Here is a 26,285-nt window from a genome sequence, read left to right on the forward strand (position 1 = left end):
CAGAGCCATAGCCAGAGCCCGAGCCGGAGCGCAACACACAAAAAAAGTTTCAAATGGAAATTTTGAATTAATGAACGAAACGAAACGAAATGAACTAAACTGGTTTCATTTGTGCGGTGCTGCGCTGAGCTCAGCTCTGAGTTGTTTTTACCCTCCCCTGCCCACTGTCGATTGATGTTGTTGTTGTTGCTGCGTTGCTGTTGTTATTGCTGCTTTGCTGTTTTGCTGTTGTGCCGCTTTCTTGCGTTGCTCAGTTAAAAATATTTTCGCCCCGAACGAAAGAGGCTAATTAAGCCAAAGGAATTTCTCTGCAATTTTGTGCCGCGCCACACACAACAGAAAATGAGCTTTGAAAACTTGCTGTCGTCTTTGGCACAGCTGAGCGCAGCTTTTGCTGGTCGAAGTAGGAAGTGAATGCTGTGCCATAGGCAGAGACAGTGGCAGCGACAGAGAGCGACAGGCATTTTGTTTTAGCAGCGGCGATGTTGGCGACGCAGTTAGAACATGTTGGCTGGCTGATCGGTTTTCTGTTTGATTGCCTCGCCGATGCCATCGCCGTCGCCGCAAATACTTACGTTTTTCGCCGTACATTTGATTTTGCTTTGTTTTGATTTCGGTTTTCAAGGCAATCAGGTGTAATATATTTTTTCATTTTGCTCCGCGATGATCGCTGTGTGCTTGCCGCTTTGTTCCGATTGGGCGCCTTTTATCTTTGTTTAACTGGCGAAGTCTACGAGTATCTCTGTTATTGTTGCTGCTTGTTGTTTTGCTCGCGTAAAGCAATCTAGCAAAGCGGAAATGAACGGAATGGCATCTCAGGCGATCGATTGAGATTGAGATTGAGATCGAGTGGTTCGCTGTCGAACAAGTGCAGAAACGCTTGGAACGTGTTCTCTATGGGTTCGATTGCCGCTCAAGCTGCGCCAATGTTTGTTTCTGCGCCTCTGCGCCTCAGCGCTGTGAATACCGCAACTGCTTCCTGTTTGAATGAATGAATGCTCCTCTTATCAGTATGCTTCTCTTCGCACAGGCGTTCAGGTCGGAACTGCTTTGGCAGGTTGATGCGAACTCTGTTCGATTGCAATGCGCGAATAGCGTGAACAACTATTGTAAATAATACTGTAGAAATCTCTTAATTATTGTTATATTTATTCACTAAACATATGATAAACCTTAAATAGTTCTTGCCCTTTATTGAATTGATTTTCGACTATTGCAAACTGAAGTTGTACTTGTTTATGCCGAATCATTTGTGATTTGTGTTAAAAGCACGTTTTGCCTTATCAATCATGTGGCTATCATTAATTTCATAGAACTAATCGTGTAGTTTAGATTGACGAATTTTTGCCAGCATTTCTGATAGGGGGACCCACTTTCCTAATCAGTATTATTTTAATATATAATATGTGTCTTATAGAAATAGTGTGCCATTTTATATTGTTTGTTTTTCAGCACTCGCTGATAAGGACAATTTCAAATTGAATGCTTAAAAAAGAAATCCTAGAATAATAATAATTATTTTAATAATTAAGCCTTGACTATCATGCATTGATTTAATTACCTAATTACTTAATAATTACTATACTTTGCTTGGGTCATTGAAATAATCTGAAACTAGAAATTCTGATGATGAAAAGTAAAACTTAAACTCAGTTTCAAATATATACGCCAAAATAATTCTTAGACATCTAGTATATCCTATTCGAATTATGTGAGTCCAGTGTTGTGCTAAGACTTTATTATATATTAGGATCTGGCTTCAACCTACTAAATAAGAACTTTATTCTAAATACTAAAAAAATGAAATCAATCAAACTAATTACGCCTGGACTTCAACTATTTGTAAAGTTTTCTTAATTTTGTAGTTGCACGTGAATTGAATGCTTTCAATTGAATGCTGGATAACATTATTGTTTCTAGTCTTTCACTGGTTGGTTGTAAAAAGAGGCAGCTAAATAACAAACAACCCCATTCAATGGATTTGTAGTTGCACCAAGTCGGAATCGTGATGTGCACAAAAAAATAATATGCAGGATGGTTCCTGGTTGGAGGCTATTGCTTGTGGCGCTGTTGCTGCCACCTGTTTTGCAACACGATCGAGCTTTTTATGCTCAACTCCTATTGTTGTTGTTGTTGTTGTTGAAAACCCGTCTAAATCTAAAAACGAAGCAACATGTGTGTGCGTTTGAGAGTGCCGGCAAAGCGGCCAGCACCACTCAATGAGGACAGATGTGGGCAAATCGTAACTGGCAATGGGGAGCAAGGTGTCGGTACGTGCCACAAGACGGGCGACTCGTTGGGGGTTGCCTCCACCGCCTCCAGGTGGGTGCGAATGCTAGCAAAGCAAAAATATTTGCACGACGCAACTCACACACACAGTCACACACACATGTAGACTGAGCGCGTGTGGGCGGTTGCGCAACGCAGCTGCTGCCGTCAACAACAGCAGCGCCGACATCGCTTGCATTGAACTCGGAAGTAAACGCAATAGAGAATAATGCGCGAGTATAGACCAAACCAGTTAGCAACATGCAACATCATAACATATTCAAATCGCCAGCGTCAACGTCAACGTCAGCTTCAGCGTCGACAGCGGCAGAGCGCAGCATCTAGCGTCGCGACGCCAACGACAAAAAATGTTCGAGCAACGCTGCTTTTACTCTCACGTCAAAAGTTTTGCTGCTCAACGACGCCGTCACGAATTAAACTAAACAACAACTCGACATGGCCAAAAAAAAGAAAAACAACACAAAAAATTGACGAACACACGGCAAGGAGCAGACCTGAAGGCCCGACTGGCAAATACCTTGCTTCACAGTTACCAAACATCCCAAATCCCGAATTGCATAGGTTCTCTATTTTCGAGTGTTTCGCAACATAGGTTGAATGATATGTAAAGGACTGCGTATTGAAGAGCTGATCTCTAACTTGAAGTTTAGATTGAGAAACATCAACAGGCGCCAAAACTGCTGAATTTTTATTAGTACTTATATTAAAAATTAAAAAAACATAAAGGTATCTCAAGTACCTAGACAGACAATTATATATCTTATGTATTTAAAGAACATGTTATGTCAATTTCACCCTGATTTGGATAGGATTATTTCTTTCCCTTCCCTTTCAACATAATATGTATAATTATAGGCAATTGAGATATATTTAAATATCTCTATAGTCTTTGGTATGATGTGCATATTATTGTATGATATGATTTTTGTCAAATCATCCAAGTTTGTACATAATTTAACACTAGTATTTTATGTATGCTCCAAATTTGCTTTATCGTCGTAATGAATGTATGTTCCTCACATCGAGATATATACTTCTTCAGTTAGATAGTTATTTTTTAGGATTTCATACAACAATTTGAATTCATTCTTGCAGTCGATATTCCTACTCTTTGTTAAGCCTAAGGTGACCATGCACTTGTGCCACAGTGTGTGGCAAACTGAAGAACCCCGTTCGCTTGTGGCTTGCCAAAAAGTAATGACATCATGTGAATCAGCGGGCCGCAGCGGCGCACGCATCGATGCCGCAGATACAACGGCAATAAAAACAAGAGCGACAAAATACAAATGCCGAGAAATTGGTTCAGGTTCAGGCGACACCCCGTTTGGAGTCCGCATCGCCAGTCGTCGTTTGTCCACAGCCTGCAAAAGAAGTCGATGGCGATGGCGTTGACGAAGTCAGGCTGGAAGAGGATGGAGTCGATGGCTGGCATCGCAGCTAGCGCCAAGCGCTGACCTTCAATCAAAATTCGGCGAGCAAATTAGAATTGGCGCGCGATTTGCTTTCCGATTGGGCAAATGCAGTTTTTTGGGGCCAAAAGATAAACTGGCCAAACAAAAAAAGAAAAAAAATATAATAAAATATGTATCGCAGCTCGCAGAGCTCATGCAGCAAAGCAGTAAAGCGAACGGCAAAAATGTTTCAAGGCGAAATTCGCACAGCGACAGCGTCGCTGCTGCTGCTGCTGCGGCTGTTGCTGTTGCTGCTGCGTCATGGTAACAACAATAACAACAGCAACAACATTCGCCTGCCAGCCAGCCAGCCAGTCAGTCAGTCAGTTCGTCGCATAAAATAGCACAGAGCGCACACGAAGCGGACGACGAGCTAAAAACAACAACCAAAAACTACCTGGCACGGCTACAGCAACGAAACCTAACCAGTACAGTGGTAAAAGATCACTCGAAAAATGAAAGACAACAAGATATTTGCCATTTGCACACGCTCAACAAACCAGGCTGAGTTCACAGCTCACACTGCCAGTCCAACATGAGCTCGATTCAACTTTTTGAAAAATTACGAGCTACAAAAAATAATATTGACTTTATTATTTGATTACAAATAAGAACAATAGAGCTAAATGTATAAAGATTTGCACAATCTACAGATTCCTCCCCACAATACTGAAAATGCTGCATTGCAAATGAAAATATAGCACATATTCAATAGATAAAATATTTATATGAAATAAATGCTTGAAGAATAACAAGCATCGCATTCTCGGTAATGCAACGAAAAGAAGAGTCAGTTCCACTGTGCGACGTTGACGACGACGTGCCCAAATGCCCAAGCACTCGCAGATACAGATACAAATGCAGCGAAACTGAGATACAGCTACAACACGCTGAAATAAACAAAAATGTTGAACAAAGCAGCGACGGCAACGGCAACGACGGTTCAGCAGCAACATCAGCCGCCCAACAGCCGCAGTCGAGTTCAGTTTTAGTTTTCGCAGCGACGGCAACGGCAACAGTGGCGGCAGTTTTTAGTTTTGCTTCTGCTTCCACTTTACGTTGCCTTCGCACATACCACAGCGAAACTCACACAAATCCAACACACACACATCCATGCGTCAGTCTCTGTTCTCTGTGTGTGTGTGTTTCTGTGTGCGCTGTGGAAATGTACCTTTATATAAACGACGACCCAGCACAACACTACACGAAACCCCAACTGACAAGACTGCCAACACACAAACACAATATACATGCTTATATACACACATATTAATATATGTATATACGTATATAAATATATATATATATGTATATGTTGTGTGTGTGCGTGTGTAGACAGTTACTCAGCGCTGTGTCAGAGTTGCCATATTGTTCTGCATTATCATAGCATAGGAATCGAGACTACATAGATAATATAGGACTATCATACTATTGAGAAATATTTCTTTAGTCAAATAAGGGGTAATTAGACCTTAAGCTAGTCTTATATAGCTCACATAAAATATAGATATTCAAGATATATAGAGTTATAGATTTACTAGAGGAAAAAATTATATTTATAACATATCAAAAATTCTTAATCAATATATAATGAATCTAATAAGTTATTGAAATCTACAATATTAACATTCAAGAATGTATTTACCACAGGTATCTTAATTAGGGATATAAAATACCCAATTCTGTTTTTAAAGTTATCGCATATGAGATTTTGAATTTCTCGATAAACATATGGTTGTTCAGATAGAAAGTCAGCAAAATCAGCTAAAAACTGAGACGTATCGAATGCATTTCAGTTGTTTTGCTCGCTAGTTATACAATCCATTCGAGAGACTTTCAAATATTGCCTCTCGAGCGGCACACCGGATCTGGCAACGCTGGCAGCATTTAAATAACAGCCGCTTGCTGATGCCACTGCCACTCCTACGACCGGCAGCCGGGGCCGTTTGCGTTTGCACAACGTTCGCTGTGATATTGCTTTTGCTATGAGCTTACTGCTGTCGCTGCTCTTGCTGGCTGTCTTTATTTCACTGAAATCTTCATGCTGGCAATGCTGTCGATTTCGCATACAGCTGGCAATGCCAACAGCCCAAAGTGTTGTCGTCGCTACCCTCCCCGTTCTCTGACGACCGACAAACTCGTTCAATTTCAATGCTTTTTACATAAGTGCGCGTCGTTCGCTTGCCTTGGTGCGAGCAGAGCGACCGTTGTGCTCTCTCAGTCGTGCGCTCTGCCGTTTCGTGCTGTTGTATGAGTGTACACACTGTACAGGGGTGCATTTACTAAATGTAGCAGCTACGCTCGCCTGTTTGTGTGTGTGTTGTGTGAGTGTGTGCGACTGTTTGTGTGTGAGTTTCGTTGCTGGCTTTGCCTGCGTTCGCTGCCTGCTGCCTGCTTCTTGAGCGCTGACCAGTTTATTTGTGATTTTAGCATGGCAGACTGAGGTACACGTCGCTCTCGCAATCGTGTCGAACGCAAACCGATACGAAAAAAATTCGACGTAAATTTCTGACCCCGTACTTGCAGCAGCGCGCGTAATTCAAAGTTATCACAACAACTAACAAATATTCAATTCAAGTAACATTCAAAAGTGTGTGTAGTAAAAATTGATTCAATCAGTTAAATTGGCAACAAAAGTATTTACACAAAATATATAAATTACAGTTTACAGTTTAAAAGTGAAGCCAAGAGAACAAATATATTAAGAATTCGTTCTAAGTAGTAGTGTCCAAAAATGTCATTGTCATCTGTTCATTGTGATGTGGTGAGCCAAGTGGCTGGCTCTAGCCAACTCCTGCTGGCTGCACTGTGAGGACATTAACCAGTGACTGAGATTAAATCAAAGAAATACGCAAAAAAAAGAAGAAAAGAAAAACTGGCAAACAACAACACTAACTTAGTTTCAGGTGTTAGTTGTTGCAACAAAAAATTTAGTTATTTTATTGCCACGGCCATTGGCTATTTTGGTAAATTGGATAAACGCAGTGAACGCGCATCTCTGGAAACGGCCCGGCCGAAAATGTGCACAGAGGTGAGTGTCCATAGATCACATATCATGCCACAAACTATGCTGGCTTACCACCTAATAAACCAGAACGTATTCGTATCATATGACTGCCATTTGGGCTAACAGGCATATTTCAATTGCACTGCCAATTGGACCAGCAATTTGGCGGGCTGAATAAATCACTGTGCTCAAGCTGAAAACTACCTGCCTTAGAAAATGCACACACTTCTGAGTTTCATTTTACTGAACAATAGATCCATAACAATTATATATATATACATTTCATTTCAAAAATATATTTGTTTCGATAACTGAAAGTGAATATTATTCAGATTAGTTTTGGTATTCAGAGTATATTAAAACTATGCAATTGCTACAAGGGTTATGTAATAAGGATTATATATTTATAAATTACTTAGAAATGACAGCAAAATTAAACAACTAAACATATCCAGCTTGAAATATGCCTACCACTTATAAACTATAGTTACATATTGGGTCTTTCTCTCAGACTAAATCGTATTCATATTAGGTCAACCAACAACAAGGACTAACTTTGTGACTTAGGCCCAGCTTCAAGGCGCCAAGCGCAACGACAGCTTTTTAGCCAAATAGTTAGCCAAACAATTACGTTCGAGTCAAGTCATTAAAGAAATGCAGCGTCGTTCCATGGGTTTATCAGCGCAACATGAACTTGTCTCAAGTTCAGTCTATGAACAGTTGTTGCTGATAACAGATTGTGTTCCCAGGTTGGCCCAACTAAACTAAACTAAACAAATCGCAGCTGACGCTTCCATTCATAAGCATATTTTTTGGTGAATCATTCAAGTGGGTCGCCCCCCTTGGGTAGCTTTCATATTTTGTAGTTGTAGCTCTATTTGTATGTGTGTGGCTGTGTGTGTGTAAGTTGTGTTGTTGCACCTTTTACTTAGAAATGCGCGTAAAACTGACTGAAAGCTTCAACATGTGGTTTCAATATGGAATACGCTGTGCCGCCCGCCTACACTTATTGGCATTGGTCTGTGCCTCTGCCTGTGCGTGGGTGGATGGGGGTTGATTTTTGTTCGCTTTGGGTTTGCATTGGATCTATGTCTCTATGAGTATCTGTGTATTTGTGTGTGGCTGGCATGACGAGACACACACACTCAGATACACTTGTGCTGCATACATGTCTGTGCTTGTGTGCAACTTGGCTTTCGTTGCATGCAGGATAATAGCAGGCACAGCGCTTATCATAACAACAGCAACAGCAGCGCAACCAATTGTGCCTTCGTCATGTAAACAATGCAAAAGTTGCACGTGCTGGCGCTGCCATCATGCAGCGCCATCTATTGGCACACATTTACTTAAGCGCAATATGCTAAATAGCTGCTGCCGCAGCCGCAGCCGCTGTCTCTGTCTCCGTCGCTGCTGCCGGCTAAGCTGGCGTCGCCGTTTCTGTCTCCATTGTCTAATGCAACAATTGTTTGGACGCTGGCGTCGCAGCCGCAGCAGCGACGCAGACAGCTGACTTTGGGGCCGTTTAATTAATTACAAACATACTCGACGGCACTCGACACACAGCACTCGAAAAAACAACACAAAACACAAAGCGCAAAAAAGAAGAATTGAAATAAAAAGTAAATAAATAAATGAAAAAGAATAATAGCAACAAACTTTTCGTGGACGTCTCAACATCGTCGTCGTCGACGTCGCGGCATTTTCTCTTTCGTTAGCGTCTAAAGTCGCGTGTTGTAAAACGCCAGCGTCGACATCAGATTTGTATTAATTTCTTGGCTCTTCTTGGCGCTGACAGCAGCAAAATCGTTTCATAGAATTTTGTACTTGCCACTACAAAAAAGGTATTATGTGCTAGCCAAGTGGATTGCAATGCATACCTGAATTTAAATTGGCATGTTTAGTTTTATAAAAACATTTGCAAATGTACCTAAACCTATGAATGCATTTTGAGTATCTTATCTTTTAGTTACAGTAGTTCTGCAAGTTGACACTTTTTGCAGTTCAAAACTATTTCATTCACTTGTCTATCATTAGATTTCCTTGCAATACATTTGTTCCACTATAGCTATATATCTCTGTTAATTTAACAAATCCAACTGAATAGTTTTCGAAACCTGCACTTTCAATAGTTGTGCTGAAGAAATTGCTTTGATTACTTTTGTGGCTTCATAATCATTGCACACTTTAACCTAATAGCGCATTTTGCAGATATTATTTTTGAATACTTGCAGCACTTGTTAGTACGCTGAAGGGCATTTCGGAGTCGGACTCAACTTTTATATAAATACAGCACAAATGTGTTATCATTATTTTGCTTGCTCTCCTTTTTAATTGTTCTTTATAGCTGTGGCGTATGAGTGTGTGTGTGTCCCCTGTGTGTGCGTGTGTGTGTGTTGTTGTTGTTATGGTTTTTTAGGGTGGTGCAAATTCCGGCACGAGACTTAATTCACTTAATTGAGCAAGCAGCGACGACAAAGACGGCGACTGTGGCAGCGACAGCGGCAGCGGCGCTGGCTGCTGCGCTGATAGCATCGACGTCGCAGTCGCAATTGCTGCGGCACAAATAGTTTGAAATTGGCGCCGGTCCGGCACGGCCCCAGACCCGGACCCGGCTCCGGAATTGGCCTCGGCTCTGGCTTTGGCTCTGGCTGTTGTTGTTGTTATTATTATTGCTGTTGTTATTGGCCATTTGATTTCACTTTCTCAGATACATTAACACAAGTGCGCTGCATGCGCACGCCTTTTGAGTAATTGGTAGAAGAGGCACAGCACCACAGCTCCATTGCCCGGAAGTAAGAACCGAACGTGGGGGCTTGTTTGGGTTTGTTGGGGTGCAGGGCTGGGCTGTGGGGCAGGCAGCCTCCTGTGCCATTTTCTTTGCTCTTCGATTTTATGAATGAAAACGCGAAGGCGAAACGCGACTTGGTCGGTCGGTTTTGCTGTGGTTTACTTGCTGGGCTTGCATTGCTTTATTTGCATGCATGTGGCAGGCAGTCAGGACGCACACACACACACACACATACGTACGAGGATACACGTACACTGGTACATGTCTGCTGCCATAAAAATGCCTTTGGGGGCCCGACTTACGACGCGTCGTCGACGTCGCCGTCGTCATCGTCGTTGTCATTGTCCTCTCTTTGCATGTGTGCTGCTTGTGTTTTGTACGTGTGTGTGTGTGTGTGTGCGAGTTCCATTAATGGCATTATTATCCTTTCCGACCCATTTGGGCTGGCGGCTGGCTGCTGGCTTTTTAATTTTTGTCCCGCTTCTTAAACTTGTTGCTTGGCGGTCAAGTGCACCACTGAAAGCGAAAAGCACCTCTCAATGATAAAGTTTAAATAATAATAAAATAAAAAAAAAGCAGCACAGACACTTAAGGGTTGTTTTCCCCTCCGCTTCTGGCTGCTTGGTTCTTCTGTTCTTCACTTAACTCGCGCCAAACGTAAAAGTGTTCTTCCTGCTGCTGCCTGCCACAGCCTTGACGCAAAAATGTAAACAAAATGCCGCATGGCCATTTGGGAAACTGACACAAACACATGCACGCACACACACAAACACACATATTTATATATGTATGTGTGTACAGGTAGCCATCACTAGGTGAGAAAAAGACGAGTTAACTATGTTAGGAGAGGGGAAAAGGGGTGGTGCGGAGCGCCAACTTGTCGCGCATGAGTAATCGACTAAAGTCACGACTTTAGTTTAAAGTTACTTGCAAGAGTTGTTAGTGGACTAAGACTTAACTTTTAAGTGGTGCTTGCGGAGAGATCGCCTCTGAATAATAATAATAATTGGCCAAAGTTCTATGCTCTAAGTATCAACCAAATATCCACCTTCTTAATATGTAAATATTTGCTATTTGATAGAGCTATTAATCGTGTTTGCCAATCTACAACTTAACAATCGCCCCAGTATCAGTATTATCACATTTTTAAATGTTATCGATTTTAGTTTAATTATTCAAAAATAATTAGCATGACTTTAACTACTACTGATAGTCTTATCAACGCTCTCATTTGCTACACAAAGTTCAAAAACCTTTTCAATTGTTAAGCTTTACTCTTACTCTCTTAAAGATTTGTTATTTCCCGATTAGCAAATCATATATGCAGAATAATTTGAAAGGGTAAAATCTTATTCAGCATAATTCACTGGCTATAATACATATATATAATATAAGCTTATTACATTTTAACAAGAACTGTGTTTTTTTGCGTTAATTATCTTAACATCAAGTTGCTTTCTCATTGCACTTCTCCAGATACTTAGCGTCCTTGCGTATTGTTCGATGAATTGCTCGATGAATTAGTCAAGCCATTCAAAACAAGAAAACCCCCCGATGACAAATTGACAATTGCAAGACATTGACCATCGACTTTGCTACTGCGAGACTCAGTTGACCGATTGGCTGCTTGGTTGGTTGGTTGGGGCTGTTGCTGTTGCTTAACAGATTTACTCGAAACTCGAAACGTGCCACATGCTTATATGGGGGATTGACTATACGATGCGGCCGACACAGTCAATGTTGTATGTTTTGCGGCTAATGTATGCCCAAAGCGTGCAACAACATCAAGCAGCAAACGCAACAACAACAACAAACAGCTGTAGTTGCCTGACAGTGTGTTGCACAAAATCTTATCAATGAATGCGCATCACTTGCACTTGTTTGCACTAGCTAACTAACAAGAGGAGGGGGCAACTGGAGGCATGGGGGATGCACCGGCTACATAAATGGTGCGGCATTTGTTGATGATGGCAGCACGATGACGTGACGCGCAATTCACTCACACAGTCACAGATACAGATACAGATACAGAGCAGCTATTGCGAATGCAGAGCTAAACAGATACAGATACATTTATGGGTTTAGCTAGGCAGAGCGAGCGATGCACACACGCACACAATTAACATTATTAAATCGCTTGCCGCAAATTTGTGGTTGCGTCACCTACTTAGCAAGAACTGCCACTCGGACACTTGTACTGCGCTAAAGGATAACCCAACAGCAACAACAGCAACAGCAATAATAAAGTGAACCGTTTCGCTGCGAATATTTCCATTAAGCTAAATTAAAGTTATCGTGCGGCGGCAGCGCAGTAACACCCAAGACTGACAGAGTTTCTCTCAACCCCCCGCCCTCTTGAAGCTGTCCAAGCTCTTCCATTTTCATTTCTCACCCGCTTGACAATCAACGAGAACGTCTCTCGCTCTCTGCCCACGTACAACGTGCAATTCGAAAAGTGGTTTTCATGGCATCATGGCCCAAAACCACCACCCAACACCCCAATCCCCATCCCAAACCGGGCAAAAACCACCCAGCGTCGTAGCCGGAGTCAGAGCCAAAGCCTGAGCCGTAGACCGTACCGTACCATCCTGACTGGATGGTTTGGATGGCAGGATAGCAGGATGGCAGGATGGCAGAATGGCTGGATGGTTGGTGGTAGGCTTTATTATGTCAGCCCAACGTGAGGGCGAGAGCGAGCGCATTTCACCCAATTTCATTATATTTGCCAACGTTTTTAGCTTTTATACGTCATGGCATATTTCACCACACACACTCGCATAGAATCCACCACCACCACCATTGAACCACCCTCCCAGCTCCCTCTCCTCCTCCCAGCAAAGCCTGCCGTTGTAGCTAGGGTGAGCAGAGGGTTTGAGTTCGGGCTTCAGTTCGGGTTTGGGTTCGGGCATAAATGCCGGTTTGACTTGCTCGACGCCAGTGCGCAGGGTCGCTTATGTGGGTGGTTGGGTGGTTGAGTGGGTGGTATAGGTGGTTTTTAGCTACCAGTGCTGCCAACCCATTATATTATAAGGAATATAATATTATAATAATGTCAGGCATAAAGAACGAGAGCGAGTGATGCAGAGAACAGGCAGGATATGTCAAGCAGGAGGCAGAAGGAGCCATGGCAAACCCGTGGGCGTTGGAGCTCTTTCGACTAACACTCACACGCACACACACACACACAAAGTGAGTGTATGTGTATGTACGTGTTGTATGTGCGAAATAAGGTTATATTATAAACAGTTCGGAGTGTTGGGGCTGTCTATCTCTGTCTCAGTCTCTCCTTCGCACTCGCACTTGCTGTGTTTGCTTGTCTTTTTGTGTATGTGTGTGCGAGTGTGTGTGTGTGTGTGTGTGTGCGAGTGTGTGTGTGTGTGTGGGCGGCTTATGGTATAGCGGGAGTCAACGTAGTCATAGTCATGGCTGGGCGCGCTCTTAGTGGGCGGTTATGGTTAAAGCAACAGCAACGGATACGCTCAGCATTGATGTTGCTGTTGTTGCTGCTGCTGCTGCTGCTGCTGCTGTGCTTTACTTTATTGAATGTGGAGAGAAAAACTTGGCTCTCGGTCTGTGTTGTCGCATAGTACCGTTAAAGCAATGGCCAGCGTAAGGTTGTTGATGACACGGCGCTTAAAGGGGAAGAAGGATTGGAAAGCTATGACAAAGTTTTGAACCTTGGCGCGAAGGATCGATGTGAATTTTGTTGCTTTGAAGTTGAGAGTAGTGGCAACCCTGGAACTTTTGAATGGGTTGCATAATAATATAAACTATCTTGCAGATATGACTGATCATACACGTTTGCTTGGAACTTTTATATAGAAATTAAAACTTATATTGATAAATCGCTACACATTCGTCACAAGAAACCTTCAATGCTCTTCCCCAGAATTGAATACAGATAATTTTTCATATATATATGTATATAAAACAATCAGAATTAAAATAAATCGCTTTGACTCGAGTATATGCGAACAGCTATTGTCGTGTGACATTTATGTAGTTAGATTTCGAGATTCAAAAATACATCAATTTACGCGCGCTGCTCCTCAATAATAATCCACCACAAGACGCAACCTTTGGCAAATCGGCAAGCATGCGAGGCCAGTAGATATACGCTCATACATATACATATGCTTACATACACACATGTATTTACATGCATGATTACGAGTGACAGTGCGAATGCTCGAGCTCACCACGATGCGAGGAGCGCAACATTCACAGTACAACAGCAAAGCACCCTCCAATAAAAGTCTGACCAACCGTTTTTGCCATTCTAAGCGAAATGCACTAGAAAACGCCGTTTGCTACTACTGCTTCTTCTTCTTCCTTTTGCGCTTTAAAGTGTTTTCGAAACCCAAAAGCAGCAACAACAGCAACGGCCGCAACAGCGACAATTTGAAACAAAAATCGGAACGCAACACTGCCAAGTCAGTCGCAGTGGCCGTTGCTGTTGTTGCCGCCATCATTTATTTTTCGTCGTCGTTGTCGTTGTTGTTGCCTCTTTTTCTGCTACGTACTACAAAATTAAACTCGAGTCTCGGAACGAACGTTCGTTCGCTCGTTTGAACGGGCAACGTTGCGATATTACGTCCCTCGCTATCAACAGCAACAACAACAGCAGCAGCAGCGACAGCATTATATATACACACACATATATATACGCATATATATGCATGTATATATGTATATATATACACAAACATACACAGGCATCAGCAGCAGCGTTGTGTTGTTGTTCCATCATCATTATTTACCAGCAGCAGCGTCGCTGTCGCTGTCGCTGCTTTGTTGTTTTTACCCTCACTCACCAGCGCATACACATACAAACACATACACACACTCACTCTTCTTCTGCTACTCAGCAGTTCGTCTCTCCCTTCGCAACGACCCACACTTTATTTTTAACTGTGCGACTGTACTCGCTCGTTCGCTCTCGCTGTATGGCTGCGTGTGCGAGTGTGTGTGTGTGTATTTGTGTGTATTTTTATATGGCATTCTCTCATTCCACACTGACGCCGAGTCAGCATTGCACGGCCCGGCTGCGATGTGGAAATTGTGTGTGGAGCGAAGTTGCTGCCTTTGTGTTGTTGCTGCCTGACTGGCCGGGCCTGGCATACACACATACACACACGCAACACCACAGCACACACATACATGCAAATATAAATACATATATACAGACATTTTTTCCATAGTATTTTGATGTTGTTGTAGTTTTGTGTTTACCAAGCGGGCCGCCGTGCGGCGCGGCGCGGCTTGGTGAACGTACGCCTTGATAGCTTTGACTGTTGTGTTGTTGTTTGTGGCACTGGCACGGCCGCGTTTCATAGCCGCTGTGCAATTTGCGCAGTGTACGAAAATGACGATGACGATTGTTAACGGCAATTGTCGTTTTTTTTTTTTTTTAGCTTTTGCTGTTGCTCTTCAGTGCGCTGTGTTGTGTTGTATTTTTTTCGGCCAGCCCTGGTTTGTAAGCAACGATTAGCGCACTTGCCGCTACCCGATGTTGATTCGCCTTTGTCTTATCAGCTGCTCGTGATAAGCGACAACGGCAACAGAAACAACAACAGCCGTTACCTTTTCACGCTCACACAAATTTGCATGCTGATGTATTGATACTGTGATCACTGCGCTCAGCTATCAGGCAGTCATTCAGTTGGTGGTGAAACCTGTCGGCGAGTCCTCTCCTCAGGGCTCCGACACAGTTAGTTTTGGCTGAGCAGTGACGTAAGGGTGTTATTGTTGTTGTTGCTGTTGTTGTTCTTGATAGTTGGGGCTGTCAGATAAGAAGTTGTCGATCGCATAGGATAGAGATAGAACTTGAAGGTTGTCGGTTGAAACTTTCAAATGGGGAAATACAAATGTATTTTTTGCATGTGAGGCAAATAAAAATAAGATATTGAACGGAGAAAATTAGTTGACATAGTTACAAACTTTGCAGATTCCAGATTATATGCATTAATAATAATAATATAATATAATGGTTACGTTGTATTTTAGCATGAATTTTATATAATATTTATATATAATAATATTAGAGTACAGGTGTTCTCATATGCTCATGTTCTTGTATCCCGTAGTAACAGTAGATCTCTAATCCACCTTCTACCTAAATCATTCATATCGACACATATTTCCCAAGCAATTTCAATCGACTTCTTATTAGCTGCCCTTTTGCTACTACTGCAGGTTAATTTTAAATACATTTTGATGTCCCATTCCTTCGAACTTCAGCGATCTTTATTTCTAACTCTCAGAAAAATGTCAGTTAGTTGCAGTTTTGATCGATCGCTCGCTCGCACAGGGAGCGCAGGTAGCGCATTCCCGGTTGGGAATGAAAATCTCAAACCGTGAACCCTAGAACCCATAGCGTACCTAATGCGCTGTATCCTTTGTGAGGATTAGTTCGCTCGACCTTAGGTAGATGCGACCGTTGCAAGGCTTAGGCGATAGCTGACAGGATTTTCGAGTGCTCAGCTCATTTTTCAAGAATTGTTTGCATGTCCTTGCTTCGCACTCGGTCAAACAGCTGATTCCGATTTCAATTTCCGGCGCACGCTCTTTTGTTTATTGCATATGCAAAAAAGGCGAAGATGTAAATAAAGGAGCAACGTTGGCGTTGTCGGTTCATTGACCAAAAGTCATGACTGGGGCGCCATTCTTAAACAGCAGCCGGCAGAGCGTGTGGGCCACATTGGCCACAGCTGACAGTCAAGCGTACAAGCATGTGTATTTCTGTACAGACAGGGTAAGGCATGCCCCTTCAGACCGCAACTCGTTACCCATAATACTCCCCATCCGTCAGCTGAGCCTTGCAAATTTTCAATGTCACCAATTGCGCGACGCCAACTTCTCTGCCGTCGTCGCTGCTTATAAATCTTCGACACGGCAAAGCACGAAAAAAAAACAACACACACACACACGTAGAAATACCGAAAAAAGCAAAACCACCAAAGCGGCCGCATTGAAAATTGCTCTAAATTCGCCAAAAACAGCTGATTTCGCTTTTGTACGACGCTTCCTGCAGCGCCCCAATCGACATCGACAGCAGCGACAACGGCAACGACAGCGTCGGCAGCGACTCCGCCATCGAGCATCCACATCGGACTCTCTCAGTCGTGTGGCTGGCGCACTTCGTGCGGCAACATGAAATGGCCGACGCAAAATATGCGCATACAACAAACTAACCAAAAGACCCCATCCCACACAACCCCCTGAGCCCAAAACGTATTAACCTTGCAACACAGCCTCGTCGTCATCATCCTTAACATCGTCATCATCATCATCATGATGATGACTTCTGCGACTGTTTTCGTATTTAGGCTAGTTTCATATGAAAACTACAAAATACAAAAAAAAAACGGGAAAAAACAAACCCTTTGCTTTCCCACAACGTCATGTGCCGCTATAAGCAAATAACTGCGTACCCAGCACTCGCTGTCCCCCTCTCTTTCTCTCTCTATGTCTTTCTCTCACTCTGTCTCTCTTTCTTATTGTTTGTTGTGGGTGTACAACCAAGTTTTCACCCAGAGCTGATGCCAACAACCAGCATGGGAAACATCAGCAATAGCAACAAACACAACAACATCAGCAGCAACAGCAACAACAACTACAACAACAACAACAAGTCGCAATCGTCGCACATATCAGCGCCGTCATCTTTTAACGCTACGCCCTCGCCCAAAGAAGAGACCCCATCCACGATGTCGAAGAGACCAATCTCTGGCTGGGACTCGGCTCGTCTACAGAGACCGTGTCTTCAATTCAATTCATTTTTATTATGATGAGCAGCCGCTATTCGCCATCACCAGTTGCCAGTTGCCAGTTCCAAGTTGAACTCCGGTCTCGGTCTCGAAAGCGCGAAGCTGGTTTTTTTTTATATTATATTGCTGCTGCTGCTTCTTCTTTTACTGCTTCATCTTCTTCTTCTTGATCATCATCATCATCATCTTCCTCTTGTGTTCATCATCTTTCAGTGCGTTCGTTTTTATGTTTATAAAGTTTCTTCTTCCTCTTTCTGCCTTGTGTATTTAAATTGCTTGTGAGATCGGCGGCTTATTGCCAGACTCGAGACTCGAGACGCGAGACGCGAGACTCTAAGCCAAAGTTAAAGCCAGCGACCGAGCCGAAGTCGCTTAAGAGCTGGCCCGTAGTTTGGCTTTGTCGAAAGCTGAAACTTGGGTTTTTTTATTCAGCCGTTGCCGTTGCCGTTGCTGTTGCTGTATTTATTGTTGTTGTTGCGTTTCGTTTCGATTCGTATTCGCTGCTATCGCACGTTGTTTCAACTGAAGAATTCAAAGTGGCCACAAAAAACACAAAAACACAGCGCGTCGGGCCAGCGCCAGAGACAGAGTTTGAGCCAGGCCCAGACCCCTGAACAGGCAGTCGAGGCGGGCAGTCGAGCCAGCCAGCGACCGACTTTATTGCTGAAGTCGACTTTTGAGCAGCGCCAAGCGAGGCCGACACAGTGGAGCCAAACTAACGTTGGTTGGTTGTAGTTAAAAGTCGTCTTGTAACTGACAATACTTTACGCAGTTAGTCTTAAAATACATTTTTTTAGGAAACGTGGGATAATAAAAAAGTAGTCATTGTCTTAATACAAATTATTAGCTGTTATATATTTTATTCTTCACAACACCAAATACTTTTTGGTATATTGCTAATATAAATAAGTGTAAATAAATATATAATAATATCTTTGGACTTTATCTACAATTTTTACATTGACAAGAAGTCTCTAAATATACTTCAAGCTAGACTTTTTCAATATAACTTTAAATAAAAGAAAACATTATAAATTGACGGCTTTTGTACCACTGTGCATAAGAGCGGACGTTGCGACGTTTCAACTGTGTTGGCCTGGCTCTGAGACTGTGGGGCTCTCGGCTTGGCTTTGGCTTTCGGGCAAACATTTCGTGTTGTTGCTGTCGCTGCTGTTGTTGTTGTTGTGGTTATTGTTGACGATGACTGGCTCTCAGGTTGGTTGGCTGGTTGGCTGGTTGGACGGTCGTTCGTTCGGTCTGTCGGTCGTTCATTTCGTTCGCTTGTACGGTCGTCGCTTGGTTGGCTCATAACCTGAAACTTGAATATTGTGGAATTTGAAGGTAGCGACGGACAACACAGCGACAGCGACAACGACGACGACGACGATGTTGTTATTGCTGCAGCAGCAGTAACAACTGCAGCGCTGCGTGCGAGCTTTCGAGTCTCAGCCTCAGCCGTCAATTTGGAGCCAGTTGCCGTCGCCAACGTCGCCAGAGCCAGAGCTGAAACGAGTTGCTGGCGAAGCGTAAAGTAAAAAAGTAAAAAAAAAAATAAAAAAAAAAGCAGCGAACGCTTGCCGAGGCTGCCTGACTGCCTGACTGCCGGACTGGCTTTTGTGTGTGCTCCGTGGTTGTTGTTGTTGTTGCTTTAGCGCTGGCTTGAAACTGGCTGACGGGCCGACTGAGTGACTAGGTGACTGATGCTGGTGTGGCAATAAAATTCAACTGCCAACAGTCGCAGTTGCAATATCAGTGAACGCAGCTCAAATCATGTTGCTGCTCTCCTAGCAGCTCTAAAGATGACTTTCGGCCGTGTTTGATTGTTGGCCAGCTTTGTTATTGTTGTTGCCTATAATGATAGCAACACTCTTTTATTTTTTTTACAACTCACACCAAAGCAAAACGCAACAGCAGCAACAGCAGCAACAACAATTTCTCCGCCTGTTGTTGTAACAATTTTTTAACGCAAATTAGTGTAGAAAGTTATTTTGTGTGTTTTGTTTTCTGGGGTTTTTGATTTCCGTTTGCAAGCTTTGCAGTTGTGGAGCTTTTAATGTGGGAGCAGGCAGCTTTTGTAAATTCCCCTTGAGCACAGCACAGCACGGCGTATGCGCAATGCGCTTTTTAAAAGCATTCCACATACGCCGTGTGCGCCAGCGCCAGTCGCAAACAATAAGCAATGTGCAATGAGCAATAAGCGATGAGCGATGAATTCAAACGATGCCGATAAGCAACTGCAATGTGACACACACACACAGACAACAGCTCACAAGAGACGAGGAACGAACAGCGATCACGAACGATGACAAATATTATGAGGAAATTTGTGTGCGATCAGCTCAAAACATTTGGGTTTACTTCAAGATGAGCGAGCCAGTTTGACGCAAGATGTTCGACACTGTTAGTCATGAGCGTCGAGTCTAGAGTCTAGACTGCCAGCCAGCCCCTATGCCATAAAGTGACCGAAATACAGCTGCAGACAACGAGGGATGAAATGCGACGACGACGACGATGCGATGCGATGACGCTGAGAAGCAGCTAAACAGCAAAAGACCGAAGACCGAACCGAACGAACAACGAAACCGGGGCGGGTAGACAAACGTGGCAGGCAAACAAGCAAGCAGGGGCTGGAAAAAAGGGCAAGGAAAATGTGAAACACATGCGACTGCGACTGCGACTGGGACGATGTCGACCTCGATGACGATAACAAAAAAAAAAAAACAACAAAAAAAGAGCTGCAAACGAAAATGAAACGAAACAAAACTCACCCCGATGCGCTTCGTTGTTGCTGCTGCTGCTGCTGCTGCGACTCATGGCTCATGGCTCACGACTGTGGCTCGTATTCCCCCTCTGAATGCAGAAATATGCGAGCATATGGCAACCCTTATAAGTCTGACAAAGGCACGGAGCACACAGTACGCACATCTGTGATGTTCAGAAACTTCATGTTTAGCGGGGCTGGGACAGAGTTGTTGAGTTCTCTGTGTTAATATAATAGAGGGTGGCAACACTGCTCAGCAGTTGCCACAGATATTTCACTTAAAACGAACAGAGCCTCAATTTATGATCAGCATTGCAATGCGGCAGTTTTGATATATTTGAGTGTGAATTGATAAGAAAGAAAGAAATCGATTGTTTTCTATAAAATATGCAAGATTAATGGGGAAATGCTAAGTTATCAATTGCCAATAAATATGAGTATTATATTATTATATTTTTGAGAACTCATTTACTTATAGAAATATTTCCTTAGAGCTACTCAAAACTTGAATAAAATTACCAGATCTTTTTTATGTGCCTCAATCTCTGTTCATATAAAGCTGACTGCAGATCACTATGAGTATTCAAATAAACTTTGATTTGAGATTACACTAAATTTGAAATGAAACGAAATGGAACGCTCTGGCAGTCAGTGTGGCATTGTTCAATGTTGTTTCCATGCCATATATTCCAAAATCATGAAAACGCGTCCCCCAAAAATAGTTTCGAGAATCTCACACAAATGTGCGGAAGTGATGAACGCAATGATGCTAAGACGTTGAAGGCAGCCCGCCCCAGTGCGGCGAGTCCCACGCTCATGCTGAACACTTCTATTACTGCGTCTGTCGTTGCCGCTGCTGCTGCTGCTGCTGCTGCTGCCTCTGACCGTGCACCACCGCTTGCCCCTTGTGTGCCCGCCTGTGTCTGTTTGCGGCTGCTGGCTGCTTTTGGCTCTTGTCCCTGCCTCTGCTTCTGCTTCTGCCTCTGCCTCTGTTTCTGTGTTTTATTTTAAGAAGATTTCGAGCAAGCAACGCTGATGAGCAATGCCAGCCAGTTGGTTGGCGAGGGTGGCTGCCCGACTGACTGCCTGACTGGGCTGCTCTTCGTCGTTGTGTCTCTCCATTTTCATTATGATGCAGCAATGGTGCTGGCGGCGGTGGTGGTGGTGGTGCTGTTGCTGCTGCTGCTGGCTGGGTTTGCTTGTTGGGTGTGGGTTGTTCTTGTTGTTGTCATTCGGCTGCCGCCTGACTTCCATTTTCTTGATAAGTTTTTTTTGTGCCCTTTGTCGTTGTCCTGGCCCCGGCACGTAGACAGGCGCCTGACATTGGCTGGCGATGGCTGGAGGGGGCAACTGGGTGGCTTTGATGGTTTGGGTTTTGGGTGGTTTACTCATTGGCTGCTGCTCCTTTGTGCAGTGCTTCACAATTTATGAGACAAGATTCAAATGCTTGTTATACGCTATGATAAAGCAGCAACGGGGTATGTTGAACTAATAGACTGATAATGTGGTCAGAGTAAGGATTTTGAAATTTATTAGATACTTATAAATATTAATATGAAAATAATTCTAATTAATAACAGTTCAGTTCACTTTTTCTTAACAAAAGTATGAATATGCAAAAATTGATTGTAATTAGAGACACAATATGAAATAGTAGATGTATCTGTAGTTGGAAGAGATGATTGAACTGGAGTAAAATAAGCAGGATGTGACTTAGTCGTTATTCAGCTTAACTCAAAATTTAACTTAACTTTTGCCGCCAATTGCTAATATGAATTTCACTTTTCGTTTTGTGTGCGTTTTGCAGGTAAATTCAGCAATGGGTCTTCAAGCAACAGCCGCTACAAAGCGGAAGCATGAGCTGACCTTCGACAGCAAGGATGCCAACACCACCTACACGGGCAACTGTGCACCGCCGCCGGTTAAGGCCAACAAATGGGCCGTCAACAACAACAACTACCTGGAATCGCTCGAGGAGCAAAAGACGACAATGGAACACCAAACCGAATCCAACAACAACAATGTGGAGATTGTGAAACCAGCGCATAGTATTATTAGCAACGGTGATAAAGTTACTAACAGCAACAGCAACAGCAATAGCAACACTAGCACCACTAGTACCACCACCACTACCAGCAGCAACAACAAGTGCGCCGCTGAGGTGCCACTGCTGCCAACAGCGAGCGCTGCGATACCCGAGGACAGCATTGCCAAGCTAGAGGTGGTTGCGGCAGTGCCATGCGAACCCTGGTCAACGGCTGCAACGCCCGTGGCGCCGGTCAGCAACAGCAGCGAACCGGTGGATTGCATCTCCAAGCTGCAGGCGGTCGCTGTGCCGAGTGATCCCTGGGGCAGCATTGCCACACGCTCCACGCTCGCAACGACGCTGCTCAGTGCGGACGAGCTGGACGACGATGATGATGACTTCGAGGATGATTACGAGGAGGAGGAGAGTATTATACCCACTTACTGTCCCATCCGATATCATCCGTTTGCACAGCAACAGCAGCAACAACAGCAGCAGCAGCAGCAACAGCAGCAGCAGCAGCAGCAGCAGCAGCAGCAGCAGCAACAACAGCAGCAACAACAGCAGCAGCAACATCAGCAACAAGCGGCGGCAGCAGCGGCAGCCGCAGCCGCGCAACAGCAGCGCAGCTATGCGCCCGGCTATGGCAGCCGACCCGCGTACTACTCGGAGCCGTTTCCCCAACAGAATTGCTCCCGCACCGGAAGCCCCCAGCACATGACGCCGCGTGGTTTTGCACCCCCGCAGTGGACAACAAATCCGGGTGCAGCTGCAGGCGCCGTCGTTGCGAGCGCTGCAGGTGGAGCGGCAGCAGCGCCCAGTGCCACACAGCAGCAACAACAGTTCTATGATAATGGTGTTGGCGTTGTCTACGCTCAGCCAGCACCGCAGCAGACCATACGCTGTGCGGAGAATGGCAAATCCTATCTGGATCTCGGCTGTAGCAGTGCCGCCGCCAGCAATGCGGCAACGTCAACGACGGCGCTGCCCGCAGGTAGCAGTGGCAGCGCGGCACCAGCGCCACCGCCATTTGTAGCGATGCCCCTCCACGGTATGCCCCTGAAGCGCTGCTGTGACGGACGCGGCGGCTGGTGCAGCGCCAACAGGAATTGCTACAAGGACACGCGGCTGAAGATACGCAATATGTCCATGTTCAAGCTGTCGCGCTTTCGCCAGGTGTCGGAGCAGTCGCTCTATCGCTCGGTGCTCATCTGCAATACGCTCAAGCGCATCGATCGCGAGATCGAAACGGAGGCCAAGGAGTTGCATCAGGCGGCGCAGCAGCATCATCAACAGGCTGCTGCCGCAGCAGCTGCTGCCGCTGCCCAGGCAGCGCAATATCATCCAGCCTATCAGCAGCAACAGCAACAACAGCAGCAGCAGCAACAGCAGCAGCAGCAGCAATCTCCGCCAGCGCCGATGCATCATTCGCAGCAGCAACAGCAGGATTATGCGCCCGTGTTGAACTGCGCACGTTTGGCCAACATGGAACACTATCAGCAACTGGCGCAAGCACCCAGCTTTCAGCCCCAAGCGCCGCTCGGCTATCATGAGCGTCTCGATGCCCCGCCGCCGCCCTACAGAACGGCAGTTGCGGCTCAAGCGGCAGCCTCTGCTCCCGGTGTCTTTCAGACACAGCCCGCGGCGGCGGCGAGTAGCAATTGTGAGACGGCGGTTGGCACCACTCTGCATCCGTACGATCACTATCCGTTCCGGGATTCGCAGTCCGGCCGTGCAACGCCCTTCCCCGCCACCTGTCAGCCGACAACTGCGGCAACAGCAACAGCAGCAGCGGCTCCAGCGGCAGCAGCAGTTGTAGCTGTTGCATTGCCAACGCCATCCAGCATTGCACCCGTTAGCAACAGCAGTAGCAACAGTAGCAACGTTGCTGTGCCCGCAGCAACAGTTGCTCAGGTGCACAGCAGCAACACCAGCAGCAATACATCCAATGCCAGTTCCACTTCTAGCGTGGTCAGTGCCTGTGAATCGAGTGACTCTGGCTATGCGGATGATGATTCAACGAGGTCCATCAACTGGAGTTCGGTGCTCAGCCTCAGCTCACAGTCGGCGCTGGATCCACTTAACAACAACGATCTGTTCAATATACTTCCCGCAGCTGCCACGCCCACAGCGGTGCCCGTGTGCATAGCGAGCAGCAGCAGCAACAGCGGCGGCGGCGGCAACGGCTCCACGCTGGCCTTTAGCGGTAGCTTTACCACCGTGCAAGCGAGCGCCAGTCAGAGCAACAGCAGCAGCAGCTCCTTCGCCTCGTCGCCATCGTCGACAACCGCAACCTTCACCACGTTGTCCACCATTTCATCGGCGACACATTCGCTGACGTCATCCTATGTGAGCAGCATCAGCTCGAATGTATCTGCTGGAGCGAATACGTGGGAGTATGGTTTCCTGGACATGGAGTTCGGGTTGGGCTCCGAGTTTACCGAACTTGTGCCCAGCTGCAAGCTCAGCACCGATGAACTCTTCAAGAGCGGCCTCAGCGGGCCAGTGGCCAGTGCCAATGAGCTGGAACAGCCCGCCCACATCATGGTCGGCAGTTAGTATCAGTTGTAAGCATTCGATTGCCACGGAGACGGTGGCTGCCGTCGGGATTGAGCATGCGGGTCACGCTCGTCTAGGTGGCGCCTCAACCGGAATCCAAGCAGTATTCAATATGTAAGGAATTATGTGCATACAGAAGTGAAACGATATGAGATATATGAGACAAAAAAAAAAACGCTGTAAACATAATTTCCAATTATGCTCAGGTTGTGAACGTGTATGTTGCCCCCCTCCCATCCCTCCTTGCGATCTTAATGTTCCCAATCCCATACCACAAGCAATCGCCGCCAGGGGCCGCCACACATTAATTGCAATTGTATTGAAAAAATATTGATAAATCTATGAGAAATAATAATATGACAAATTGAAAGAAAAAACTATTAGCAAATTTTTTAAGTGTATATAATGTAAAATGAAAAATCTTAAATCTAATGCAGAACAACTTCTAGCACCTAAGTTTGAAAGTAAAAATAAAATATATATATGATAATTGTATCTATATTAGCGCGTATGACATGTAACTTTAGCTTTGTTAGTTGCAATTGTTGCAGTTTTTCGATTACAACAACACGTTTCAAAACCAACACAAACATACAAAAACAATAACAGCCAACAGAAAGATCAATAATGCAGAAAGAATCCTTAAGAAAAATTTGTATTTGGCTAACAACAACAGCGAAAAGAAAGAAAAAAAACATGTAAAATCGAGAAACGTTTACTATATTATAGCCATAAGTATTATTATTTATATACAACAAAACAAATGGATAAATGAGAGAACAACTTAAAACAAAGTTTTACAAAAAAAATTTTAAAAATTAAAAAAAAAAATTTGAAAAAAAATACAAAACTACAAGCAAATATAAAGAATTTGTTTAAAAAAATTACATGTTTATTTAATGGGTCGTTCTGTGGGCTTTTAGTACTTAAATTACTTACGAACTTTAAACTTTTCAGCAAAAGCTTCTTACAAAGCTTTAACTTCGGTTGTTGTCTCAATAAGTAGGTTGGTTTACATCTCTGCTTATAGCAAAGCTTTAAGTTTGGCTGTTGTCTTAATAAGTTGGTTGGTTGGCAAGTCTGCTACTGATAAAGCTTTGGCTGTTGTCTAAATAAGTTTGTTGGTTTCAATCTGTGCTTACTGCTTAGGCTGTTGTCTTAATAAGTTGGTTGGTTTGAATCCTTGCTGCTAACAAAGCTTTAGCTTTGGCTGTTGTCTTAATAAGTTGGTTGGTTGGAATCTTTGCTGCTAACAAAGTCTTAGTTTTGGATGTTGTCTTAATAAATTGGTTGGTCAGAATCTCTGCTAGTTAGGTTTGAGAGCAATGGGATATTTGTTAGCTATTTTACCGCCATCTATGTTAGAAGTATTCCGAAGAAAGTGCTAAGTTTCACTATTAACAACTGGTTAGGAGTCTGGCTAAGCGAATGATTCGTTAAGATTGCTCAATGGGTTGAATAATTTGGTTTCAATCGAATTAGCATAGAGTTGAACCAAAAACCGATTATTCGCTATAAACATTTCTAGCTGTTATCCGTTTGAGAACAAATCAATGTTTTTAATTGATATGAAACAGAAACAGAAATTATGTTAAGTGTCTTGGTTCTCATTAGATATCAAGAGACTTCCCATTT

The 26,285-nt window shown here is 44.2% G+C and overlaps 1 protein-coding gene across 1 annotated transcript; it reads left to right on the plus strand.

The window, feature by feature from the left end:
- Positions 1-6,647: 6,647 nt before the first annotated feature.
- LOC6563156 (AF4/FMR2 family member lilli) lies at positions 6,648-25,448 on the plus strand. Its single transcript, XM_032737136.2, has 3 exons — positions 6,648-6,771; positions 21,873-22,676; positions 22,713-25,448. Exons 1-3 carry the CDS (start codon positions 6,760-6,762, stop codon positions 24,648-24,650), a joined length of 2,754 nt encoding a protein of 917 aa, XP_032593027.1. The 5' UTR covers positions 6,648-6,759; the 3' UTR covers positions 24,651-25,448.
- The last annotated feature ends 837 nt before the right edge of the window (positions 25,449-26,285 follow it).

The sequence above is a fragment of the Drosophila grimshawi genome, unplaced genomic scaffold, assembly GCF_018153295.1.
Source record: "Drosophila grimshawi isolate 15287-2541.00 unplaced genomic scaffold, ASM1815329v1 contig_311, whole genome shotgun sequence".
NCBI lineage: Eukaryota > Metazoa > Arthropoda > Insecta > Diptera > Drosophilidae > Drosophila > Drosophila grimshawi.

Excerpts from the sequence above, each read along its gene's own strand:
- LOC6563156 (XM_032737136.2), top strand. Across the intron at positions 22,677-22,712 it reads AGCAGCAACATCAGCAACAA|CAGCGCAGCTATGCGCCCGG; the intron begins GCGGCGGCAGCA and ends GCCGCGCAACAG.